Source organism: Oncorhynchus gorbuscha, linkage group LG15, assembly GCF_021184085.1.
Source record: "Oncorhynchus gorbuscha isolate QuinsamMale2020 ecotype Even-year linkage group LG15, OgorEven_v1.0, whole genome shotgun sequence".
Classification (NCBI taxonomy): Eukaryota; Metazoa; Chordata; class Actinopteri; order Salmoniformes; family Salmonidae; genus Oncorhynchus; species Oncorhynchus gorbuscha.
The window spans coordinates 7,940,839-7,965,161 of NC_060187.1; the positions used below are offsets into that span (position 1 = coordinate 7,940,839).

The 24,323-nt window shown below is 43.9% G+C and overlaps 1 protein-coding gene across 3 annotated transcripts in view; it reads left to right on the forward strand.

Moving 5' to 3' along the window:
• Positions 1–24,323, forward strand: part of LOC123996622 (rho guanine nucleotide exchange factor 18-like) — a 114,391-nt gene that overhangs the window by 54,227 nt on the left and 35,841 nt on the right. For all 3 annotated transcript variants that reach the window (XM_046300132.1, XM_046300133.1, XM_046300134.1), the window contains 9 exons: positions 5,210–5,322; positions 6,009–6,064; positions 10,119–10,203; positions 17,068–17,303; positions 19,033–19,158; positions 19,716–19,833; positions 20,119–20,373; positions 20,728–20,804; positions 21,759–21,937. In XM_046300132.1, the coding sequence (XP_046156088.1) occupies positions 5,210–5,322; positions 6,009–6,064; positions 10,119–10,203; positions 17,068–17,303; positions 19,033–19,158; positions 19,716–19,833; positions 20,119–20,373; positions 20,728–20,804; positions 21,759–21,937 (1,245 nt within the window). The remainder of the gene's footprint in view (positions 1–5,209; positions 5,323–6,008; positions 6,065–10,118; positions 10,204–17,067; positions 17,304–19,032; positions 19,159–19,715; positions 19,834–20,118; positions 20,374–20,727; positions 20,805–21,758; positions 21,938–24,323) is intronic.

Consider the following 24,323-nt stretch of genomic DNA (forward strand, 5'->3'; position numbering starts at 1 on the left):
AGTGATACATGTATTACATAAGGATGCAGTCAATGATGTAGAGTACAGTATATACGTATGCATATGAGATGAATAATGTAGGGTAAGTAACATTATATAAGGTAGCATTGTTTAAAGTGGCTAGTGATATATTTACATAATTTCCCATCAATTCCCATTATTAGAGTGGCTGGAGTTGGGTCAATGTCAATGACAGTGTGTTGGCAGCAGCCACTCAATGTTAGTGGTGGCTGTTCAACAGTCTGATGGTCTGGTAATAGAAGCTGGTCAACAGTCTGGTGGTCTGGTAATAGAAGCTGTTCAACAGTCTGATGGTAATAGAAGCTTTTCAACAGTCTGATGGTCTGGTAATAGAAGCTTTTCAACAGTCTGATGGTCTGGTGATAGAAGCTGTTCAACAGTCTGATGGTAATAGAAGCTGTTCAACAGTCTGATGGTAATAGAAGCTGGTCAACAGTCTGATGGTGATAGAAGCTGGTCAACAGTCTGATGGTGATAGAAGCTGTTCAACAGTCTGATGGTGATAGAAGCTGTTCAACAGTCTGATGGTGATAGAAGCTGTTCAACAGTCTGATGGTGATAGAAGCTGGTCAACAGTCTGATGGTCTGGTAATAGAAGCTGGTCAACAGTCTGGTGGTCTGGTAATAGAAGCTGTTCAACAGTCTGATGGTGATAGAAGCTGTTCAACAGTCTGATGGTCTGGTAATAGAAGCTGTTCAACAGTCTGATGGTAATAGAAGCTGGTCAACAGTCTGGTGGTGATAGAAGCTGGTCAACAGTCTGGTGGTGATAGAAGCTGGTCAACAGTCTGGTGGTGATAGTCTGGTCAACAGTCTGGTGGTGATAGAAGCTGGTCAACAGTCTGGTGGTGATAGAAGCTGGTCAACAGTCTGATGGTGATAGAAGCTGGTCAACAGTCTGATGGTAATAGAAGCTGGTCAACAGTCTGGTAATGAAGCTGGTCAACAGTCTGATGGTGATAGAAGCTGGTCAACAGTCTGATGGTGATAGAAGCTGTTCAACAGTCTGATGGTCTGGTAATAGAAGCTGTTCAACAGTCTGATGGTGATAGTCTGGTGGTGATAGAAGCTGGTCAACAGTCTGGTGGTGATAGAAGCTGGTCAACAGTCTGATGGTGATAGAAGCTGTTCAACAGTCTGATGGTCTGGTATAGAAGCTGTTCAACAGTCTGATGGTAATAGAAGCTGGTCAACAGTCTGATGGTGATAGAAGCTGGTCAACAGTCTGTCTGTGGTGATAGAAGCTGGTCAACAGTCTGGTGGTGATAGAAGCTGGTCAACAGTCTGGTGGTGATAGAAGCTGGTCAACAGTCTGGTGGTGATAGAAGCTGGTCAACAGTCTGGTGGTGATAGAAGCTGGTCAACAGTCTGGTGGTGATAGAAGCTGGTCAACAGTCTGGTGGTGATCTGGTCAACAGTCTGGTGGTGATAGAAGCTGGTCAACAGTCTGGTGGTGATAGAAGCTGGTCAACAGTCTGATGGTGATAGAAGCTGGTCAACAGTCTGATGGTAATAGAAGCTGGTCAACAGTCTGATGGTGATAGAAGCTGGTCAACAGTCTGATGGTGATAGAAGCTGGTCAACAGTCTGATGGTGATAGAAGCTGGTCAACAGTCTGATGGTGATAGAAGCTGGTCAACAGTCTGATGGTGATAGAAGCTGTTCAACAGTCTGATGGTGATAGAAGCTGTTCAACAGTCTGATGGTGATAGAAGCTGGTCAACAGTCTGATGGTCTGGTAATAGAAGCTGGTCAACAGTCTGGTGGTCTGGTAATAGAAGCTGTTCAACAGTCTGATGGTGATAGAAGCTGTTCAACAGTCTGATGGTCTGGTAATAGAAGCTGTTCAACAGTCTGATGGTAATAGAAGCTGGTCAACAGTCTGGTGGTGATAGAAGCTGGTCAACAGTCTGGTGGTGATAGAAGCTGGTCAACAGTCTGGTGGTGATAGAAGCTGGTCAACAGTCTGGTGGTGATAGAAGCTGGTCAACAGTCTGGTGGTGATAGAAGCTGGTCAACAGTCTGGTGGTGATAGAAGCTGGTCAACAGTCTGGTGGTGATAGAAGCTGGTCAACAGTCTGATGGTGATAGAAGCTGGTCAACAGTCTGATGGTAATAGAAGCTGGTCAACAGTCTGGTGGTGATAGAAGCTGGTCAACAGTCTGATGGTGATAGAAGCTGGTCAACAGTCTGATGGTGATAGAAGCTGGTCAACAGTCTGATGGTGATAGAAGCTGGTCAACAGTCTGATGGTGATAGAAGCTGGTCAACAGTTTGATGGTGATAGAAGCTGGTCAACAGTCTGATGGTAAAAGAAGCTGGTCAACAGTCTGATGGTAATAGAAGCTGGTCAACAGTCTGATGGTGATAGAAGCTGGTCAACAGTCTGATGGTGATAGAAGCTGGTCAACAGTCTGATGGTGATAGAAGCTGGTCAACAGTCTGATGGTGATAGAAGCTGGTCAACAGTTTGATGGTGATAGAAGCTGTTAAACAGTCTGATGGTAATAGAAGCTGTTAAACAGTCTGATGGTAATAGAAGCTGTTCAACAGTCTGGTCTGGAGATAGAAGCTGTTCAACAGTCTGATGGTCTGGAGATAGAAGCTGTTCAACAGTCTGATGGTCTGGAGATAGAAGCTGTTCAACAGTCTGATGGTCTGGAGATAGAAGCTGTTCAACAGTCTGATGGTCTGGAGATAGAAGCTGTTCAACAGTCTGATGGTCTGGAGATAGAAGCTGTTCAACAGTCTGATGGTCTGGAGATAGAAGCTGTTCAACAGTCTGATGGTCTGGAGATAGAAGCTGTTCAACAGTCTGATGGTGATAGAAGCTGTTCAACAGTCTGATGGTGATAGAAGCTGTTCAACAGTCTGATGGTGATAGAAGCTGTTCAACAGTCTGATGGTGATAGAAGCTGTTCAACTGTCTGATGGTGATGGAAGCTGTTCAACTGTCTGATGGTGATGGAAGCTGTTCAACTGTCTGATGGTGATGGAAGCTGTTCAACTGTCTGATGGTGATGGAACCTGTTAAACAGTCTGATGGTGATGGAACCTGTTAAACAGTCTGATGGTGATGGAACCTGTTAAACAGTCTGATGGTGATGGAACCTGTTAAACAGTCTGATGGTGATGGAACCTGTTAAACAGTCTGATGGTGATGGAACCTGTTAAACAGTCTGATGGTGATGGAACCTGTTAAACAGTCTGATGGTGATGGAACCTGTTAAACAGTCTGATGGTGATGGAACCTGTTAAACAGTCTGATGGTGATGGAACCTGTTAAACAGTCTGATGGTGATAGAAGCTGTTAAACAGTCTGATGGTGATGGAACCTGTTAAACAGTCTGATGGTGATGGAACCTGTTAAACAGTCTGATGGTGATGGAACCTGTTAAACAGTCTGATGGTGATGGAACCTGTTAAACAGTCTGATGGTGATGGAACCTGTTAAACAGTCTGATGGAGATAGAAGCTGTTCAACAGTCTGATGGTGATAGAAGCTGTTCAACAGTCCGATGGTGATAGAAGCTGTTCAACTGTCTGATGGTCTGGTGATAGAAGCTGTTCAACAGTCTGATGGTGATAGAAGCTGTTCAACAGTCTGATGGTGATGGAAGCTGTTCAACTGTCTGATGGTGATGGAAGCTGTTCAACTGTCTGATGGTGATGGAAGCTGTTCAACTGTCTGATGGTGATGGAAGCTGTTCAACTGTCTGATGGTGATGGAAGCTGTTTAACTGTCTGATGGTGATGGAAGCTGTTTAACAGTCTGATGGTGATAGAAGCTGTTCAACAGTCTGATGGAGATAGAAGCTGTTCAACAGTCTGATGGAGATAGAAGCTGTTCAACAGTCTGATGGTCTGGAGATAGAAGCTGTTCAACAGTCTGATGGTCTGGAGATAGAAGCTGTTCAACAGTCTGATGGTCTGGAGATAGAAGCTGTTCAACAGTCTGATGGTGATAGAAGCTGTTCAACAGTCTGATGGTGATAGAAGCTGTTCAACAGTCTGATGGTGATAGAAGCTGTTCAACAGTCTGATGGTGATAGAAGCTGTTCAACAGTCTGATGGAGATAGAAGCTGTTCAACAGTCTGATGGAGATAGAAGCTGTTCAACAGTCTGATGGTCTGGAGATGGAAGCTGTTCAACAGTCTGATGGTCTGGAGATAGAAGCTGTTCAACAGTCTGATGGTGATAGAAGCTGTTCAACAGTCTGATGGAGATAGAAGCTGTTCAACAGTCTGATGGTCTGGAGATAGAAGCTGTTCAACAGTCTGATGGTCTGGAGATAGAAGCTGTTCAACAGTCTGATGGTCTGGAGATAGAAGCTGTTCAACAGTCTGATGGTCTGGAGATAGAAGCTGTTCAACAGTCTGATGGTCTGGAGATAGAAGCTGTTCAACAGTCTGATGGTCTGGTGATAGAAGCTGTTCAACAGTCTGATGGTCTGGTGATAGAAGCTGTTCAACAGTCTGATGGTGATAGTAGCTGTTATTTCGTCTCTGTCTCTGATGCACCTTTACTGTCTGTGTTTTACCTTTGTGAACAGATTCTGGTGGCTGTGGTGTGTGTAAATCATGACTATTTCTACTTTCTTGCCTGTCAGCTTAAATGATTTTTGTCTACTTCTCTGTGATGATATTAATAGAGATGCAATGTGCAGCTACGGACCTGAAAACAGCCAGCGCTGTCGTAGACTGCAGGAGGGAGGCTTGAAGCTGTGTTGTCATTTGTGGTGGTTGTAATGTAGTCTCTCTTAGCATGTAGACTATAACCCCCTGGACTGCTGTTGTCTTTAGCCGCCGTCTAGCCCTAGCCCGCCGTCTAGCCCTAGCCGTCCGTCTAGCCCTAGCCGTCCGTCTAGCCCTAGCCGTCCGTCTAGCCCTAGCCGTCCGTCTAGCCCTAGCCGTCCGTCTAGCCCTAGCCGTCCGTCTAGCCCTAGCCGTCCGTCTAGCCCTAGCCGTCCGTCTAGCCCTAGCCGTCCGTCTAGCCCTAGCCGTCCGTCTAGCCCTAGCCGTCCGTCCCTGTGTCCCGTGGTCTCGTATTGTTAATGTAGTCTCTCTGTGTCTTCAGCTGTGTCTGTAGTGCGAGTGTACAGTAGTCTGTCGTCTGTACAAGTCCGTCAGTCTCTCTCAGTATGTTCAGTATTTATGCCACTCTAGACCTGTGACGCTCCTTTTTCAGATCCCTCTCAGGGGACATGGACGAACCGGACAGCCTACGCTCCGGGCTCAAGCGCTTCAATGAAGACACAGTCTCCCTGGCCCCATCCACCACTGACTCCATCGTTGTAGAAGGTGAGTAGGTTAGAGAGGGAACTGCTGCTCGTCGCAGCTCAGATAACCGGGGCGAGGGTGCCGTAGCCGGGGCGAGGGTGCCGTAGCCGGGGCGAGGGTGCCGTAGCCGGGGCGAGGGTGCCGTACGAGGTTGGACAACTGCTACTGGGTGTGCAGGCTTTTGCGCCAACCCTGTTGTAACTAACCTGATTCAGCTGATCAAAATCCTGGTGAGCAGCTGATTAGTAGAATTAGGTGTGTTACATTAGGGTTGGAGAGAGCCTGCAGGACGGTAGCTCTAATAGGAGGGGTGGGGGGGGTTGTTGTCTGTTATAGGAAGTTATGTAACTGACATGTAGATATTGTGGGCTATGGGGAGGGAGATGGGGCCAGTTTAATTTAAGCCAGTGTGTGGAGGAGAGACCGCTAGCCTAGGCTGTCTGGGAGTCCTGTAGCTCCTAGAGCTGCTACAGTGGGAAGACAACCAGGCATCCACACAGACCGTGGTAGATCAGTATGGGTTTTACTGACCGGTGGCTCGGATTATTACTGTTAACATTGAATTGCACACATTGGTAAATCATATGATGCGCCAATTACAAACATCACCTATTGATTACATTCAAAATACACTTTGAGTTGCTTTGTGCTGCACACACACACTAATCATTTGAGCTGTGTTGTTCTGTGCCCCTCCCCTTCACCAGATGCGTACTACTCTGCATTTCGAGCTGATCTGGAGTCTGATGCCCAGGACCTGGAGGTATTATATTATTATACACTCAAATATAAACGCAACATGTAAAGTGTTGGTCCCGTGTTTCACGAGCTGAAATAAAAGATCCCAGAAATGTTCCATACGCACAAAAAAAAAAATATTTCTCTCAAATTTTGTGCACAGATGTTACATTCCTGTTAGTGTGCATTTCTCCTTTGCCAAGATGATCCATCCATCTGACAGGTGTGGCATTTCAAGAAGCTGATTAAACATGGTCATTACACAGGTGCACCTTGTGCTGGGGACAATAAAAGGTCACTCTCTAAAATGTGCAGTTTTGTCACACAACACAATGCCACAGAAGTCTTAAGTTTTGAGGGAGTGTTCAATTGGCATGCTGACTGCAGGAATGTCCACCAGAGCTGTTGCCAGATAATTGAATGTACATTTCTCTACCATAAGCCGCATCCAATGTCATTTTAGAGAATTTGGAATGCGTTTTATTTTTGTTCAGAGTGTATGTGTGTATATATATATACACACATATACACACACACAGCTGAAGTCTGAAGTTTACATACACCTTAGCCAAATACATTTAAACTCAGTTTTTTGCCATTCCTGACATTTAATCCTAGTAAAAATTCCTTGTCTTGGGTCATTTAGGATCACCACTTTATTTTAAGAATGTGAAATGTCAGCATAATAGTGGAGAGTGATTTCTTTCATCACATTCCCAGTGGGTCAGTTTACATACCAATTGAGTGTAACTTGGGTTAAATGTTTTGGGTAGCCTTCCACAAGCTTCCCACAATAAGTTTGGTGAATTTTGTCCCATTCCTCCTAACAGAGCTGGTGTAACTGAGTCAGGTTTGTTGGCCTCCATGCTCGCACACTGGTTTTCAGTTCTGCCCACAAATATTCTATAGGTTTGAGGTTAGGCCAAGCCGCAATGCTTCTTAACACAGCGTGCATCCAACCAAAAAGCCAACAACAGTCCATCATTAATTTAATGTGTCGGAGGAAACACCGTGCACCTGGCGACCTTGGTTAGCGTGCACTGCGCCCGGCCCGCCACAGGAGTCACTGGTGCCCGATGAGACAAGGATTTCCCTACCGGCCAAACCCTCCCTAACCCGGACGACGCTAGGCCAATTGTGTGTCGCCCCACGGACCTCCCGGTCACGGCCGGCTGCAACAGAGCCTGGGCGCGAACCCAGAGTTTGTGGAATTTCTTTCCTTCCTTCCTAATGCATTTCAGCCAATCAGTTGTATTGTGACTAGCAATGGCGCTTGTAACGCCAGGGTAGTGGGTTCGATCCCCGGGACCACCCATACGTAGAATGTATGCACACATGACTGTAAGTCGCTTTGGATAAAAGCGTCTGCTAAATGGCATATATTACTAGCGATGCAGTGCCCACTGCGCCACCCGGGAGGCCCTGACTTTGTTGTTTTTAAGCCATTTTGCCACAACTTTGGAAGAATGCTTGGGGTCATTGTCCATTTGGAAGACTAATTTGCGACCAAGCTTTAACTTCCTGACTGATGTCTTGAGATGTTGCTTCAATATATCCACATAATTTTCTGTCCTCATGATGCCATCTATTTTGTGAAGTGCACCAGTCCCTCCTACTGCAAAGCACCCTCACAACATGATGCTGCCATCCATGTGCTTCACGGTTGGGATGGTGTTCTTCGGCTTGCAAGCCTCCCCCTTTTTCCTCCAAACATAACGATGGCCATTATGGCCAAACAGTTCTATTTTTGTTTCATCAGACCAGAGGACATTTCTCTAAAAGGTACATTCTTTGTCCCCATGTGCAGTTGCAAACCGTAATCTGGCTTTTTTATGGCTGTTTTGTACCAGTGGCTATTCAGGTTATGTCGATATCGGACTCCTTTTACTGTGGATATAGATACTTTTATACCTGTTTCCTCCAGCATCTTCACAAGGTCCTTTGCTGTTGTCCTGAGATTGATTTGCACTTTTCGCACCAAAGTACATTCATCTCTTGGAGACAGAACGTGTCTCCTTCCTGAGCGGTATGATGGCTGGTGATAACATGGTGTTTATACTTGCGTACTATTGTTTGTACAGATGAACGTAGTACCTTCAGGCGTTTGGAAATTGCTCCCAAGAACGAACCAGACTTGTGGAGGTCTGCGATTTCTTTTCTGAGGTCTTGGCTGATTTCTTTTGATTTTCCCATGATGTCAAGCAAAGAGGCAGTGAGTTTGAAGGTAGGCCTTGAAATACATCCACAGGTACACCTCCAATTGACTCAAATGATGTCGATCAGAAGCTTCTAAAGCCATGACATCATTACATTTACATTTAAGTCATTTAGCAGACGCTCTTATCCAGAGCGACTTACATTTTGCTGAATGTTCCAAGCTGTTTGAATGCACAGTAAACTTAGTGTATGTAAACTTCTGACCCACTGGATTTGTGATACAGTGAATTATAAGTGAAATAATCTGTCTGTAAACAATTGTTGGAAAAATTACTTGTCAAGTAGATGTCCTAACCGACTTGCCAAAACTATAGTTTAACAAGAAATTTGTGGAGTGGTCGAAAAACTAGTTTTAATGACTCCAACCGAAGTGTATGTAAACTTCCGACTTCTTCTGTGTGTGTAATATACACACACACACTCTTCAAAGTAGCCACCCTTTGATGACAGCTTTGCACACACTTGGCATTCTCTCAACCAGCTTCCTGAGGTAGTCACCTGGAATGCATTTCAATTAACAGGTGTGTCTTGTTAATTTGTGGAATTTCTTTCCTTCCTAATGCATTTCAGCCAATCAGTTGTATTGTGACAAGGTAAGGGTGGTATACAGAAGATGGCCCTATTGACCAAGTCCATATTATGGCAAGACCTGTTCAAATAAGCAAAGATTAACAACAGTCCATCATTAATTTAAGACATGTAGGTCAGTCAGTCTGGAATATTTCAAAAATTGACAGTTTCTTCAAGTGCAGTTGCAAAAACCATCAATCTCTAAGATGAAACTGGCTCTCATGAGGACCACCACAGGGAAGGAAGACCCAGAGTTACCTCTTCTGCAGAGGATAAGTTCATTAGAGTTACCAGCCTCAGATTTCAGCCCAAATAAGTGCTTCACAGAGTTCAAGTAACAGACGCATCTCAACATCAACTGTTCAGAGGAGACTGCGTGAATCAGGCCTTCATGGTCTAATTACTGCAAAGAAACCACTACTGAAGGACACCAATAATAAGAAGAGACTTGCTTGGGCCAAGAAACATGAGCAATGGACATTAGACCGGTAGAAATTTGTTATTTGGTCTGAGGAGTCCAAATTTGAGATTTTTGGTTCCAGCCTTTGTGAGACGCAGAGTAGATGAATGGATGAGCTCTGCATGTGTGGTTCCCACCGTGACGCGTGGAGGAGGAGGTGTGATTGTGTGGGGGTGCTTTGCTGGTAACACTGTCAGTGAGTTATTTAGAATACAAGGAACACTGAACCAGCGTGGCTACCACAACATTCTGCATCGATACGCCATCCCATCTGGTTTGCGCTCAGTGGGACTGATTTTTTTTTCCAACAGGACAATGACCCCAAACACACCTCATGCTGTGTAAAGCGCTATTTGACCAAGGAGAAAGATGGAGTGCTTCATCAGATGACCTGGCCTCCACAATTACCTGACCTCAACCCAAATGAGATGGTTTGGACCGCAGAGTGAAGGAAAAGTAGCCGACAAGTGCTCAGCATATGTGGGAACACTTTCAAGATTGTTTGAAAAGCATTCCTCATGAAACTGGTTGACAGAATGCCAAGAGTGTGCAAAGCTGTCATCAAAGCAAAGGGTGGCTACTTTGAAGAATCTCAAATATAAAATATATTTAGATTTGTTTAACACTTTTTCGGTTACTACATGATTCCATATGTGTTATTTCATAGTTTTGATGTCTTCACTATTATTCTACAATGTAGAAAATAGTCAAAATAAAAAAAACCCTTGAATGAGTAGGTGTCCAAACTTTTGACTGGTACTGTATGTTAATATTGTATATTTGTGTATCATGTTATTATTTATTGAATGATCTAATGTATTGTATATTATAGGTGGAGTCATGGAGTCTGGCTGTGGACCAGCACTACCTGAAGAAATACACCAAGGAGACGGTCAAGAGACAAGACGTTATCTACGGTACAGTTCAGTCTTCTATGTTTTTAGACATTTAGTCTTTTTATATTTAGGCTGTCGTTGGGTTTATAGTTACATTTCCGTGGTTAAGCTACAGTAGAGATATGGAGGAACTCATACCACTGTCGTTGTGTTTATAGTTACATTTCCGTGGTTAAGCTACAGTAGAGATATGGAGGAACTCATACCACTGTCGTTGTGTTTAATATAGTTACATTTCCGTGGTTAAGCTACAGTAGAGATATGGAGGAACTCATACCACTGTCGTTGTGTTTAATATAGTTACATTTCCGTGGTTAAGCTACAGTAGAGATATGGAGGAACTCATACCACTGTCGTTGTGTTTAATATAGTTACATTTCCGTGGTTAAGCTACAGTAGAGATATGGAGGAACTCATACCACTGTCGTTGTGTTTAATATAGTTACATTTCCGTGGTTAAGCTACAGTAGAGATATGGAGGAACTCATACCACTGTCGTTGTGTTTAATATAGTTACATTTCCGTGGTTAAGCTACAGTAGAGATATGGAGGAACTCATACCACTGTCGTTGTGTTTAATATAGTTACATTTCCGTGGTTAAGCTACAGTAGAGATATGGAGGAACTCATACCACTGTCGTTGTGTTTAATATAGTTACATTTCCGTGGTTAAGCTACAGTAGAGATATGGAGGAACTCATGCCACTTTCGTTGTGTTTATAGTTACATTTCCGTGGTTAAGCTACAGTAGAGATATGGAGGAACTCATACCATTTTCGTTGTGTTTAATATAGTTACATTTCCGTGGTTAAGCTACAGTAGAGATATGGAGGAACTCATACCACTGTCGTTGTGTTTAATATAGTTACATTTCCGTGGTTAAGCTACAGTAGAGATATGGAGGAACTCATGCCACTTTCGTTGTGTTTATAGTTACATTTCCGTGGTTAAGCTACAGTAGAGATATGGAGGAACTCATACCATTTTCGTTGTGTTTAATATAGTTACATTTCCGTGGTTAAGCTACAGTAGAGATATGGAGGAACTCATACCACTGTCGTTGTGTTTAATATAGTTACATTTCCGTGGTTAAGCTACAGTAGAGATATGGAGGAACTCATACCATTTTCGTTGTGTTTAATATAGTTACATTTCCGTGGTTAAGCTACAGTAGAGATATGGAGGAACTCATGCCACTTTCGTTGTGTTTATAGTTACATTTCCGTGGTTAAGCTACAGTAGAGATATGGAGGAACTCATACCACTGTCGTTGTGTTTAATATAGTTACATTTCCGTGGTTAAGCTACAGTAGAGATATGGAGGAACTCATACCACTGTCGTTGTGTTTAATATAGTTACATTTCCGTGGTTAAGCTACAGTAGAGATATGGAGGAACTCATACCACTTTCGTTGTGTTTATAGTTACATTTCCGTGGTTAAGCTACAGTAGAGATATGGAGGAACTCATACCACTGTCGTTGTGTTTAATATAGTTACATTTCCGTGGTTAAGCTACAGTAGAGATATGGAGGAACTCATACCACTGTCGTTGTGTTTAATATAGTTACATTTCCGTGGTTAAGCTACAGTAGAGATATGGAGGAACTCGTACCACTGTCGTTGTGTTTAATATAGTTACATTTCCGTGGTTAAGCTACAGTAGAGATATGGAGGAACTCATACCACTGTCGTTGTGTTTAATATAGTTACATTTCCGTGGTTAAGCTACAGTAGAGATATGGAGGAACTCATACCACTGTCGTTGTGTTTAATATAGTTACATTTCCGTGGTTAAGCTACAGTAGAGATATGGAGCAACTCATACCACTGTCGTTGTGTTTATAGTTACATTTCCGTGGTTAAGCTACAGTAGAGATATGGAGGAACTCATACCACTGTCGTTGTGTTTAATATAGTTACATTTCCGTGGTTAAGCTACAGTAGAGATATGGAGGAACTCATACCACTGTCGTTGTGTTTAATATAGTTACATTTCCGTGGTTAAGCTACAGTAGAGATATGGAGGAACTCATACCACTGTCGTTGTGTTTAATATAGTTACATTTCCGTGGTTAAGCTACAGTAGAGATATGGAGGAACTCATACCACTGTCGTTGTGTTTAATATAGTTACATTTCCGTGGTTAAGCTACAGTAGAGATATGGAGGAACTCATACCACTGTCGTTGTGTTTAATATAGTTACATTTCCGTGGTTAAGCTACAGTAGAGATATGGAGGAACTCGTACCACTGTCGTTGTGTTTAATATAGTTACATTTCCGTGCTTAAGCTACAGTAGAGATATGGAGGAACTCGTACCACTGTCGTTGTGTTTAATATAGTTACATTTCCGTGGTTAAGCTACAGTAGAGATATGGAGGAACTCATACCACTGTCGTTGTGTTTAATATAGTTACATTTCCGTGGTTAAGCTACAGTAGAGATATGGAGGAACTCGTACCACTGTCGTTGTGTTAAATATAGTTACATTTCCGTGGTTAAGCTACAGTAGAGATATGGAGGAACTCGTACCACTGTCGTTGTGTTTAATATAGTTACATTTCCGTGGTTAAGCTACAGTAGAGATATGGAGGAACTCGTACCACTGTCGTTGTGTTTAATATAGTTACATTTCCGTGGTTAAGCTACAGTAGAGATATGGAGGAACTCATACCACTGTCGTTGTGTTTAATATAGTTACATTTCCGTGGTTAAGCTACAGTAGAGATATGGAGGAACTCATACCACTGTCGTTGTGTTTAATATAGTTACATTTCCGTGGTTAAGCTACAGTAGAGATATGGAGGAACTCATACCACTGTCGTTGTGTTTAATATAGTTACATTTCCGTGGTTAAGCTACAGTAGAGATATGGAGGAACTCATACCACTGTCGTTGTGTTTAATATAGTTACATTTCCGTGGTTAAGCTACAGTAGAGATATGGAGGAACTCATACCACTGTCGTTGTGTTTAATATAGTTACATTTCCGTGGTTAAGCTACAGTAGAGATATGGAGGAACTCATACCACTGTCGTTGTGTTTAATATAGTTACATTTCCGTGGTTAAGCTACAGTAGAGATATGGAGGAACTCATACCATTTTCGTTGTGTTTAATATAGTTACATTTCCGTGGTTAAGCTACAGTAGAGATATGGAGGAACTCATGCCACTTTCGTTGTGTTTATAGTTACATTTCCGTGGTTAAGCTACAGTAGAGATATGGAGGAACTCATACCACTGTCGTTGTGTTTAATATAGTTACATTTCCGTGGTTAAGCTACAGTAGAGATATGGAGGAACTCATACCACTGTCGTTGTGTTTAATATAGTTACATTTCCGTGGTTAAGCTACAGTAGAGATATGGAGGAACTCATACCACTGTCGTTGTGTTTAATATAGTTACATTTCCGTGGTTAAGCTACAGTAGAGATATGGAGGAACTCGTACCACTGTCGTTGTGTTTAATATAGTTACATTTCCGTGGTTAAGCTACAGTAGAGATATGGAGGAACTCATACCACTTTCGTTGTGTTTATAGTTACATTTCCGTGGTTAAGCTACAGTAGAGATATGGAGGAACTCATACCACTGTCGTTGTGTTTAATATAGTTACATTTCCGTGGTTAAGCTACAGTAGAGATATGGAGGAACTCATACCACTGTCGTTGTGTTTAATATAGTTACATTTCCGTGGTTAAGCTACAGTAGAGATATGGAGGAACTGTACCACTGTCGTTGTGTTTAATATAGTTACATTTCCGTGGTTAAGCTACAGTAGAGATATGGAGGAACTCATACCACTGTCGTTGTGTTTAATATAGTTACATTTCCGTGGTTAAGCTACAGTAGAGATATGGAGGAACTCATACCACTGTCGTTGTGTTTAATATAGTTACATTTCCGTGGTTAAGCTACAGTAGAGATATGGAGGAACTCGTACCACTGTCGTTGTGTTTAATATAGTTACATTTCCGTGGTTAAGCTACAGTAGAGATATGGAGGAACTCTTACCACTGTCGTTGTGTTTAATATAGTTACATTTCCGTGGTTAAGCTACAGTAGAGATATGGAGGAACTCGTACCACTGTCGTTGTGTTTAATATAGTTACATTTCCGTGGTTAAGCTACAGTAGAGATATGGAGGAACTCATACCACTGTCGTTGTGTTTAATATAGTTACATTTCCGTGGTTAAGCTACAGTAGAGATATGGAGGAACTCATACCACTGTCGTTGTGTTTAATATAGTTACATTTCCGTGGTTAAGCTACAGTAGAGATATGGAGGAACTCGTACCACTGTCGTTGTGTTTAATATAGTTACATTTCCGTGCTTAAGCTACAGTAGAGATATGGAGGAACTCGTACCACTGTCGTTGTGTTTAATATAGTTACATTTCCGTGGTTAAGCTACAGTAGAGATATGGAGGAACTCGTACCACTGTCGTTGTGTTTAATATAGTTACATTTCCGTGGTTAAGCTACAGTAGAGATATGGAGGAACTCGTACCACTGTCGTTGTGTTTAATATAGTTACATTTCCGTGGTTAAGCTACAGTAGAGATATGGAGGAACTCGTACCACTGTCGTTGTGTTTAATATAGTTACATTTCCGTGGTTAAGCTACAGTAGAGATATGGAGGAACTCGTACCACTGTCGTTGTGTTTAATATAGTTACATTTCCGTGGTTAAGCTACAGTAGAGATATGGAGGAACTCGTACCACTGTCGTTGTGTTTAATATAGTTACATTTCCGTGGTTAAGCTACAGTAGAGATATGGAGGAACTCATACCACTGTCGTTGTGTTTAATATAGTTACATTTCCGTGGTTAAGCTACAGTAGAGATATGGAGGAACTCATACCACTGTCGTTGTGTTTAATATAGTTACATTTCCGTGCTTAAGCTACAGTAGAGATATGGAGGAACTCGTACCACTGTCGTTGTGTTTAATATAGTTACATTTCCGTGGTTAAGCTACAGTAGAGATATGGAGGAACTCATACCACTGTCGTTGTGTTTAATATAGTTACATTTCCGTGGTTAAGCTACAGTAGAGATATGGAGGAACTCATACCACTGTCGTTGTGTTTAATATAGTTACATTTCCGTGGTTAAGCTACAGTAGAGATATGGAGGAACTCGTACCACTGTCGTTGTGTTTAATATAGTTACATTTCCGTGGTTAAGCTACAGTAGAGATATGGAGGAACTCATGCCACTTTCGTTGTGTTTATAGTTACATTTCCGTGGTTAAGCTACAGTAGAGATATGGAGGAACTCATACCATTTTCGTTGTGTTTAATATAGTTACATTTCCGTGGTTAAGCTACAGTAGAGATATGGAGGAACTCATACCACTGTCGTTGTGTTTAATATAGTTACATTTCCGTGGTTAAGCTACAGTAGAGATATGGAGGAACTCATACCATTTTCGTTGTGTTTAATATAGTTACATTTCCGTGGTTAAGCTACAGTAGAGATATGGAGGAACTCATGCCACTTTCGTTGTGTTTATAGTTACATTTCCGTGGTTAAGCTACAGTAGAGATATGGAGGAACTCATACCACTGTCGTTGTGTTTAATATAGTTACATTTCCGTGGTTAAGCTACAGTAGAGATATGGAGGAACTCATACCACTGTCGTTGTGTTTAATATAGTTACATTTCCGTGGTTAAGCTACAGTAGAGATATGGAGGAACTCATACCACTTTCGTTGTGTTTATAGTTACATTTCCGTGGTTAAGCTACAGTAGAGATATGGAGGAACTCGTACCACTGTCGTTGTGTTTAATATAGTTACATTTCCGTGCTTAAGCTACAGTAGAGATATGGAGGAACTCGTACCACTGTCGTTGTGTTTAATATAGTTACATTTCCGTGGTTAAGCTACAGTAGAGATATGGAGGAACTCATACCACTGTCGTTGTGTTTAATATAGTTACATTTCCGTGGTTAAGCTACAGTAGAGATATGGAGGAACTCATACCACTGTCGTTGTGTTTAATATAGTTACATTTCCGTGCTTAAGCTACAGTAGAGATATGGAGGAACTCGTACCACTGTCGTTGTGTTTAATATAGTTACATTTCCGTGGTTAAGCTACAGTAGAGATATGGAGGAACTCATACCACTGTCGTTGTGTTTAATATAGTTACATTTCCGTGGTTAAGCTACAGTAGAGATATGGAGGAACTCATACCACTGTCGTTGTGTTTAATATAGTTACATTTCCGTGGTTAAGCTACAGTAGAGATATGGAGGAACTCGTACCACTGTCGTTGTGTTTAATATAGTTACATTTCCGTGGTTAAGCTACAGTAGAGATATGGAGGAACTCATACCACTGTCGTTGTGTTTATAGTTACATTTCCGTGGTTAAGCTACAGTAGAGATATGGAGGAACTCATACCACTGTCGTTGTGTTTAATATAGTTACATTTCCGTGGTTAAGCTACAGTAGAGATATGGAGGAACTCGTACCACTGTCGTTGTGTTTATAGTTACATTTCCGTGGTTAAGCTACAGTAGAGATATGGAGGAACTCATACCACTGTCGTTGTGTTTAATATAGTTACATTTCCGTGGTTAAGCTACAGTAGAGATATGGAGGAACTCATACCACTGTCGTTGTGTTTAATATAGTTACATTTCCGTGGTTAAGCTACAGTAGAGATATGGAGGAACTCGTACCACTGTCGTTGTGTTTAATATAGTTACATTTCCGTGGTTAAGCTACAGTAGAGATATGGAGGAACTCATACCACTTTTCTGTTTGTCTGGACTTTGCCATTGTTTTATTATTCACCTAAAGTCAATGATGGTGGTCCAGTGGTTGAAAAGGAAACTAGATGTTAAACCGTCCATCTCCCGACAGAGCTGATGCAGACAGAGATGCACCACGTACGGACCCTGAAGATCATGCTGCGTGTTTACATGAGGGAGCTGAAGGAACACCTCCAGATGGACGAGTTGTTCCCGCGCCTGGAGAGCCTGCTGGAGCTGCACACAAGCTTCCTGTCCCGCCTAAAAGAGCGGCGCCGAGACTCCACGCAGCCCGGCAGCGACAGGAACTACAACATACAGAGACTCGCTGACATCCTCACCACACAGGTACAGACAATACACTCCACACACACACACACACACACACACACACACACACACACACACACACACACACACACACACACACACACACACACACACACACACACACACACACACACACACAGTGACTGAATTGGCTTGTGTTTTGGTTCACTTTGCAGGTTGAGTGCCACAAATCAGACGCTGTGTCTCAATGACGTCAACAGTGTTCCTCTCTGAATTCCTCTTCCCCTTTATAAGACAAAAGATCATTTACAGTGCCCCACGGAAAGTATTCAGACCCCTTGACTTTTCCTACATTTTGTTACGTTACAGCCTGTTAGTGGAATTTTAAATTCCTATATGTTTTGTAGCCAAAACCAAATTCGCACTCTTTCTATTTCATTAATGATTTGTAAGTTCATTAATTATGCATGAAGTAGATCGAGATCAGTCTTAAAAGCCAGGTAACAGCGTTTAATTCAAGAGAGTACTAACACATACACATTTTTCTACAGGTTATAAACTGAAAATGACGTCAGCGTTTTCTTAATGTTCTCAGGGTAGAGTGTAGGGGCGGCAGGGTGGAGTGTAGGGGCGGCAGGGTGGAGTGTAGGGGCGGCAGGGTAGAGTGTAGGGGCGGCAGGGTGGAGTGTAGGGGCGGCAGGGTAGAGTGTAGGGGCGGCAGGGTAGAGTGTAGGGGCGGCAGGGTAGAGTGTAGGGGCGGCAGGGTAGAGTGTAGGGGCGGCAGGGTAGAGTGTAGGGGCGGCAGGGTAGAGTGTAGGGGCGGCAGGGTAGAGTGTAGGGGCGGCAGGGTAGAGTGTAGGGGCGGCAGGGTAGAGTGTAGGGGCGGCAGGGTAGAGTGTAGGGGCGGCAGGGTAGAGTGTAGGGGCGGCAGGGTAGAGTGTAGGGGCGGCAGGGTAGAGTGTAGGGGCGGCAGGGTAGAGTGTAGGGGCGGCAGGGTAGAGTGTAGGGGCGGCAGGGTAGAGTGTAGGGGCGGCAGGGTAGAGTGTAGGGGCGGCAGGGTAGAGTGTAGGGGCGGCAGGGTAGAGTGTAGGGGCGGCCTAGTGGTTAGCGTGTAGGGGCGGCCTAGTGGTTAGCGTGGAGGGGCGGCCTAGTGGTTAGCGTGGAGGGGGGGCCTAGTGGTTAGCGTGGAGGGGCGGCCTAGTGGTTAGCGTGGAGGGGCGGCGGGCGGCCTAGTGGTTAGAGCGTTGGGCGGGCGGCCAAGTGGTTAGAGCTATGGACTAGTAACCGTAAAGGTTGCAAGTTCAAACCCCCGAGCGGACAAGGTCGTTCTGTCGTTCTGCCCCTGAACAGGCAGTTAACCCATTGTTCCTCGGCCGTCATTGAAAATAAGAATTTGTTCTTAACTGACTTGCCTAGTTAAATAAAGGTACAAAAAAAATAAAACGTTTTTTTTTTTTTTAATAAATGTGCAATTTCTGAAAAAAACTATTTGCCTTGTCAATTTGGGGTATTGTGTGTAGATTGATGAGGGGGGGGGACGATTTAATACATTTTATAATAAGGCTGTAACGTAACAAAATGTGAAAGTCAAGGGGTCTGAATACTTTCCAAATGCACTGTATATATTCAAAAGGATAATGCATACTATATATTCAAACCATATTTTGCTTTGGTTGAACCTGTCAAAGAGAGAAGGTAATCAGAGCAGACTATCGACAGTAACGCTACTGAGAGTTGTATCAGCTGAATAAGGTCTCCTCAGATCACATCTCTGTCTCCTCTCCAGTTTTCAGGTGAGAAAGGGGATCGGATGAAGGAGAACTATGGTGATTTCTGCAGCCACCACACCGAGGCTGTCAGCTACTACAAGGAGCAACTACACAACAACAAGAAGTTCCAGAACCTCATACGGGTTGGTTGTTACTGATTCCATGACGAGTTGAGAAATTGACACAAAATGGTGGACCCATCTGCTAACTTAAAGGACTATCTGCAGTTGAAACGATACAAAGCAGTCACCCCCGCCTCCTTTTTTTGGGTCAAAAGCTGAGGGGTGGGCCTGGAGAAATGTAACCACTCTAGAATTCATAAACAATAGCTAATGATGTAAGGACTGACCCATCCCATGAAATCAACATTTTATATTTTATGCATTATTTGAGGTTCTACGGTGTTTGTTTACATTTACAGTGTAGTAAAACAAGCTTATAGTTTGGTTTCCGATGGGGTACAACAGTTGTTCTAAGCTCATGAGGCAAGTTACATTCTTCAAAATTAGTTTGTCATTAAGTCCACAAATGTATGCAACAACTGCGAATTGCCCCCTTTTTTTTAAAGAGGAGGTGAAACATTCATGACAGTGGGTTATTTATGAAGGTGAGGTTTCTTCACATCCAGATATTGTGGCCTCCTGTGTGGAACCAGAAACATTTGGTGATTGCACTAAATGGTCCTTTTTTTTCTTTCCAGAAAGTCAATAATTTGTCCGTTGTGAGAAGATTAGGAGTGACTGAGTGTATCCTCCTGGTGACACAACGCATCACCAAGTACCCTGTGCTGGTGGAACGTATTGTGCAGAATACTGAAGGTACAGACGTCAGTAGACAAAGCATTTATGTACTCGGTCCTCTCCTGTCTGATAACACTTGAGATTTCGGCCCAACTTTCTGTTAGACGAATGGAATAGAAAGAACAGCATGATATCTCCCTTACCTAATCAATCACATGTATTTTATAAAGCCCTTTCTTATATCAGCAGTCGTCACAAAGTGCCTAACGGATACACAGCCTAAAACCCTAAAGGGCTAAGAGAAATAAAAGTTCTCCGTAACATTCTGTTTGTCTGAAGTCAGTTTGTCTTTCCTCCCTCCAGTGGGTACAGAGGAACACGAGGAGTTGACCAGGTCTCTTAGTCTGATTAAAGACTGTATCGTCCAGGTGGATGCCATGGTCAACCTGCATGAGAAGGCCTCGCGACTCCGAGACATCGCCCACAAGATAGAGCCCAAGTCCCTCGGCAGGATCAAAGATGGCCGTGTGTTCCACAGAGAGGACCTGTCCCAGGGTCGACGCAGGCTGCTGCACGAGGGGACGGCCAACCACAAGGCCGCCTCCGGCAGACTCAAAGGTAACTGGATGACCCTCGGGTCAGGGTCGGGGTTCAATTTCCTGGATGTCATAAGGTGAATGCACCAATTTGTAAGTCGCTCTGGATAAGAGCGTCTGCTAAATGACTTAAATGTAAATGTAAATTTCATTTCAACTCCAGTCAATTCAGGAAGTGCGCAGAAATTCCAATTATCTTCAAATGCTTTTCAATTGGGGAAAAATTTGGAATTTAGTTTTTCTTTCTGAATTGACTGTAATTTAAATGAAGTTGACCCCAACCCTGCCTCCAATAATCTGAAATGATCTTCTGTTTTCTCTTCTGTCTGTGTTGATCTCACACAGGTCTAAAAATGTAACTCCTGTGCCATTTCAGATATTGTGGCTGTGCTGCTGTCCGACGTGCTTTTGTTACTCCAGGACAAGGACCAGAGATATGTTTTCTCCACAGTGGTGAGTCTGGAATTCTAATGTCAGTTCATTCCGACTAAGCTTTGTTTTCCACTCTGGAACGACTGAACAAATCTGTCGTACAACTCTCAACAGAAAGTTAGACACAGCTGCTTCTGTTTATCGGTCTAGACCAGGGCTCTCCAACCCTGTACCTGGAGAGATACCCTCCTGTAGGTTTACACCAGGGCTCTCCAACCCTGTTCCTGGAGAGATACCCTCCTGTAGGTTTACACCAGGGCTCTCCAACCCTGTTCCTGGAGAGATACCCTCCTGTAGGTTTACACCAGGGCTCTCCAACCCTGTTCCTGGAGAGATACCCTCCTCTAGGTTTACACCAGGGCTCTCCAACCCTGTTCCTGGAGAAACCTACAGATACCCTCCTGGGTAGGTTTACACCTAGGAGGGTATCTCTCCAACCCTGTTCCTGGAGAGATACCCTCCTGTAGGTTTAAACCAGGGCTCTCCAGGACCCTGTTCCTGGAGAGCCCTCCTGTAAACCTAGACCAGGGCTCTCCAGGTACAGGGTTGACCCTGTTCCTGGAGAGATACCTCTCCAGGAACAGGGTTGGAGAGTTTAAACCTACAGGGCTCTCCAGGAACCTGTTCCTGGAGAAACCCTCCTGGAGGTTTCTCCAGGAACAGGGTTGGAGAGCCCTGCTCCTGGAGGAGGGTATCCTCCAGGAACAGGGTTGGAGAGCCCTGGCTCTCCAACCTACAGGAGGGTATCTCTCCAGGAACAGGGTTGGAGAGCCCTGGTGTAAACCTACAGGAGGGTATCTCTCCAGGAACAGGGTTGGAGAGCCCTGGTGTAAACCTACAGGAGGGTATCTCTCCAGGAACAGGGTTGGAGAGCCCTCGTCTAGAACTATGTAAAGTTCCTCCGTTTTGCTTTCTGCTGTTATTCTCTTTCAATGTGACTTGTAGCTGCCTTGACTCCCCCCCTCCCCTCCCTAGGACAACAAGCCCTCAGTGATCTCCCTCCAGAAGTTGATAGTAAGGGAGGTGGCCCACGAGGAGAGGGCCATGTTCCTGATCTGCGCCTCCTCCAATGAGCCGGAGATGTACGAGATCCACACCGCCTCCAAGGAGGAGCGCAACTCCTGGATGACACACATCCGGCAGGCCGTGGAGAGGTACGCACACACACACACATGCGCGCACACACATACACGCACACACACACACACACACACACACATATACACACACACACACCAGAGCATGTTAGTAGAGTTGAGTGGTTGGAAAGGCTCCTCTCGCTCACATAGGAGGAGGGAAAAAAAACTGCCTCAATTCGCTCCATTCATTTCAACTGACAATTTAACCAACACCCATCTATTGTTGTGACTACCGGGACCTACCATTTAACCAACACCCATCTATTGTTGTGACTACCGGGACCTACCATTTAACCAACACCCATCTATTGTTGTGACTACCGGGAACCAACACCCATCTACCGTTTAACCAACACCCATCTATTGTTGTGACTACCGACCTACCGAACCAACACCCATCTATTGTTGTGACTACCGTTTAACCAACACCCATCTATTGTTGTGACTACCGGGACCTGCCGTTTAACCAACACCCATCTATTGTTGTGACTACCGGGACCTTCCGTTTAACCAACACCCATCTATTGTTGTGACTACCGGGACCTGCCGTTTAACCAACACCCATCTATTGTTGTGACTACCGGGACCTACCATTTAACCAACACCCATCTATTGTTGTGACTACCGGGACCTACCATTTAACCAACACCCATCTATTGTTGTGACTACCGGGACCTACCGTTTAACCAACACCCATCTATTGTTGTGACTACCGGGACCTGCCGTTTAACCAACACCCATCTATTGTTGTGACTACCGGGACCTACCGTTTAACCAACACCCATCTATTGTTGTGACTACCGGGACCTCTATTGTTGTGACCATTTAACCAACACCCATCTATTGTTGTGACTACCGGGACCTACCATTTAACCAACACCCATCTATTGTTGTGACTACCGGGACCTACCATTTAACCAACACCCATCTATTGTTGTGACTACCGGGACCTACCATTTAACCAACACCCATCTATTGTTGTGACTACCGGGACCTACCATTTAACCAACACCAATCTATTGTTGTGACTACCGGGACCTACCATTTAACCAACACCAATCTATTGTTGTGACTACCGGGACCTACCATTTAACCAACACCCATCTATTGTTGTGACTACTGGGACCTACCGTTTGGTTGTGAAGTATTGAAACCAAACCATATGGATTGTAATGAAAAGTATTTTAATAAACAACATGAAAAGGTGACTAAGAAGTGCTTATCATTTCAAATAGGCTACATGTCATATTAAACAGCATATAAACACTGTAAATAGGTCAGGAGCCAGACAGGGAGTCTAAGAAGGAAAATTAATTATTTAGGCAATATTATTTCAAGGCTATAGCCTACAAAGAAATGCATTGTGAAGCATTTACGACAATAGGCTGGAAAGGACATAAAGTCCTCCGCATTTAAATAGCATTTTGTTGTATTAAATCATTACAGTCTATAAATTATGCATATAGGCTTTGAGTTACTTAGAGGTAAATACAAATTAAGCTAAAAATGACTTTGAATTAATTTCTGGAAATGCGAGTTTGGGTAGTTTGTGGCTGCAGGCTCATGCGATGTTTCCTGGAGAATATCCTCTCCTCTCGCTTGCAGAGCCACTGGGGATGCTAAACACTTTTGGCCAGGCTGAGAAGACATGCAGAGTTGTTCTTTTTTCTTCTAGAGGTAGACCTAAAGGTTTTTAGGCAAAATAACCCAATCAAGGTCCTTAAACCTTTGAATATGCCAGGCCTATAGAACTGCCCAACTCTCTTCCTGGAGAGATAGTGTCCTGTAGGTTTTCGGGTCCAACTCTAATTTAGCATATCTGATTTAAGTTAGTTCAGGTCGTTGAGCAGCTAATAAGTAGAATCAGCTGTGTTAAATTAGGGTTGGACTGAAAACCCACAGGACGGTAGATCTCCAGGAAGAAGGTTGGACTGACCCCACAGGACGGTAGATCTCCAGGAAGAATGTTGGACTGACCCCACAGGACGGTAGATCTCCAGGAAGAATGTTGGACTGACCCCACAGGACGGTAGATCTCCAAGAAGAAGGTTGGACTGAACCCACAGGACGGTAGATCTCCAGGAAGAAGGTTGGACTGAAAACCCACAGGACGGTAGATCTCCAGGAAGAAGGTTGGACTGAAAACCCACAGGACTGTAGATCTCCAGGAAGAAGGTTGGACTGAAAACCCACAGGACGGTAGATCTCCAGGAAGAGGGTTGGGCAGCCCTGATAGAACCAAAAATGAATGAAACGTTTAATGTGTGCTTGGGGAGGGGCTTGGCGTGCGTGGGGAGGGGCTTGGCGTGCGTGGGGAGGGGCTTGGCGTGCGTGGGGGGGAGGGGCTTGGCGTGCGTGGGGAGGGGCTTGGCGTGCGTGGGGAGGGGCTTGGCGTGCGTGG